Source organism: Rhododendron vialii, chromosome 13a, assembly GCF_030253575.1.
Source record: "Rhododendron vialii isolate Sample 1 chromosome 13a, ASM3025357v1".
In the NCBI taxonomy this organism is placed as follows: Eukaryota; Viridiplantae; Streptophyta; class Magnoliopsida; order Ericales; family Ericaceae; genus Rhododendron; species Rhododendron vialii.
Genome location: NC_080569.1, coordinates 29,575,508 through 29,578,155, shown reverse-complemented (window position 1 = coordinate 29,578,155; position 2,648 = coordinate 29,575,508). Strand labels below are relative to the sequence as shown.

General features: G+C 44.6%; 1 protein-coding gene across 1 annotated transcript; it reads left to right on the top strand.

The window, feature by feature from the left end:
* The first annotated feature begins 897 nt into the window (after positions 1-897).
* On the top strand, positions 898-2,223 carry LOC131312436 (probable F-box protein At2g36090). The gene has a single exon (XM_058340174.1). It carries the CDS (start codon positions 1,064-1,066, stop codon positions 2,084-2,086), a length of 1,023 nt encoding a protein of 340 aa, XP_058196157.1. The 5' UTR covers positions 898-1,063; the 3' UTR covers positions 2,087-2,223.
* The last annotated feature ends 425 nt before the right edge of the window (positions 2,224-2,648 follow it).

The following is a 2,648-nucleotide window of genomic DNA, read 5'->3' as shown; positions in this document are numbered from 1 at the left end:
AGAACAACCATGCAAAAAATCAGCTTAATTGGATATCGTTAAGTGCCTGATCGGAACCTTTTTATGTTAATGGACCCAAAACACTGGATCAAATCCACTATAACCTATGGACCGAGAGTTATATGGCTCTGATTAAGCATTTAACGATATCCAATTAAGCTGATTTTTTGAATGGTTATTCTACTCGACGAGCTCTATAAAGTGAACGATTCCGATCATCGGAGCGAGACCGGAGTGGGCCCAGAATCGGGCACAGCAGCACACTGCTGTCCCCTTGCAAATTTCCCTATTGGATTTCGGAGAATTGTTGGCTAAATAGTGTTTTAAAACCTAAAACTCTAGTTAGTGGGTGGTAATTAATTATTCAGCGTTTTTCCGGATCGGAGTGCCACTAACCATTTACCCAGCGACAAATAATTCAATAGGGGTATTAATTTATCATTCATTTTTGTTAGATGGTTCAGAAACAATGAGTAACTCACATTATGTGACGTCGATTTTTTATTTGCAAGGAGTACCACGTGACACTCTAAGAGTAACCAATATTTTTTTTTTTGTTCCAATATTGTAAACATCAACGGGAGTTAATGAGAAATTAGTAGGTTAATTCACGTGCGGGTTTCCGAGGTTTTCCATACCCTCTTAACCCCAAACATCTACGATGGGACTAGTTCGAACTCTGACTTTCAAGAGATGTCGAGTGGACTAGAGCCAATTAGCGAGTAACCAATAATCGGCGGGTGATTGGAGGGGTTATCTGACAGATGCTGAGGTGGCATGGATATGGCACACGTTTTACACGGAATAGCTCCGCAAATCAAACACGAATAACGACCCAGATAATTGATCCATTATTATATTACTACATTATAAATAAAAAGAACATGCCACTTTTGACCCTTGCCCAAAGCCGAAATCTTTTGACTATTCCCAAAGCCCAAATCACACACTATCTATATATAACGAGATACCATCAAATACAACTCCACCAATAAGAAAGAAAAAGTACAAAATCCACAATACCACACACCACTCCACCAAAAAGAAGAGAGAGGGGAAAAAAATGGATTCAGGAGATTTCATCCAACAAGGTGGAGAATTCACGACGTCATTCTCCGCCTTGCACGAGGACATAATGCGAACCCACATCCTGACCCGGCTCGATGGCCCCACGCTTGCCACCGCCAGCTGCGCCTCGTCCCGACTCCATGAGCTTGCCGCCGCCGACAAACTATGGCAGCGAATCTGCAACCGAACGTGGCCTTCGACTGTCGATCCCGTCATCGGTCGCGTAATCTCCGCCATGCCCGCCGGCCACCGTTCCTTCTACTACGACTCATTCCCCGCCCTCCACCACCGCAGTTGCAGCCCTGGAATCAGTCGAGGTGCACATAAGTTGAATTCACAAACCTCGGGAATGATCTCCGCTGTCGACGTACGCTACCGAAACAAACTCATACTTTCCAAAACCCACGAAACCGAGACCGAAACCGGGTGGTTCCTCTGCTCGCCGTTCCGGGTTGATTTACTTGACCAGAAAGAAACAGTTTCCTCTCCGGCAAAGTTCCACGGCCGCGGCGAGGAGACGTTGCAATCGGAGCTAGAAAACAACTTGACACTCAGCTGGATCCTGATCGATCCCAGAACGAAACGGGCCGCGAATTTCTCCAGCCTCCGGCCCGTTTCCGTGACCTTGAACTGGCTGACGGCCGACGTACAAGCCCGGTACGCCACGGTGCTCGGCTCGTTTCTTTTCACGGTGCTGGTCACGTGCAGGGGGAAGGAAGGAGGGGATGTGCTGCAGCTGAAGGAGGTGAGCTTGCAGGTGGAGGACATGGAAGGCAGGACTTTGAGCGGGAAGGAGAGCTTGGTAATCTTGCAGGAGGCGATGGAGGGCGGGAAGAAAGTGGGGAAGAGAGGGGATGATGATGATGAGAGAGAGAGGTATGTGGAGTTTCTGAGGAGGAAGAGAGAGATGAGAGAGAGGAAGCAGAGGAGAGAGAGGCGGCTGGACTTGGTGTGCATGGCTACAGGGGTCACCATTTTCGTGGCATGGGTGGTTGTTCTGTTGAGGAGATATAGTTAACAACTATGCTTACCCCAAAAATACAAAACTCAGTCTCTAAAAATACAAAATTCGTCGCTAGAGTTTTTGGCGACGAAATTTCGGTCTTTGTAATAGTACAAAATAGGAAATACAGATATTACTGTTGTTTTGCCTTATACTATACAGTAAATTATTTTCGGTCGTTTGACAGTAACATAAAGAAGCCAAATTCAATGTAACAGTTTACATCCATTTTCACAGAAGCTTGTATTCACTATTACAGTACTTTTTTTTTTTTCTTGAATAGTATTCAATATAAATTACAGGTTCAGTTCCTGTCCAATATGGACTACGGTCCAATATTAGCTACAGGTTCAGTTTCTGTCCAGTATGGACAATGGTTCAGTTTGGCGTTTGTGGATCCCTACCGGGCCCACAATAATAATCAGAATCGTTCAGTTTTTAAAGCTCGTCGGGAATATTGGCCACGTAAAAAATCATGTTGATCGAATATCATTTGATATAATTTCTAAATGCATTAAGCATAAAATAAATGTGTTAAATGGGTTGCAATATAGTGTTGTGCAACTTTTTTTCCAAG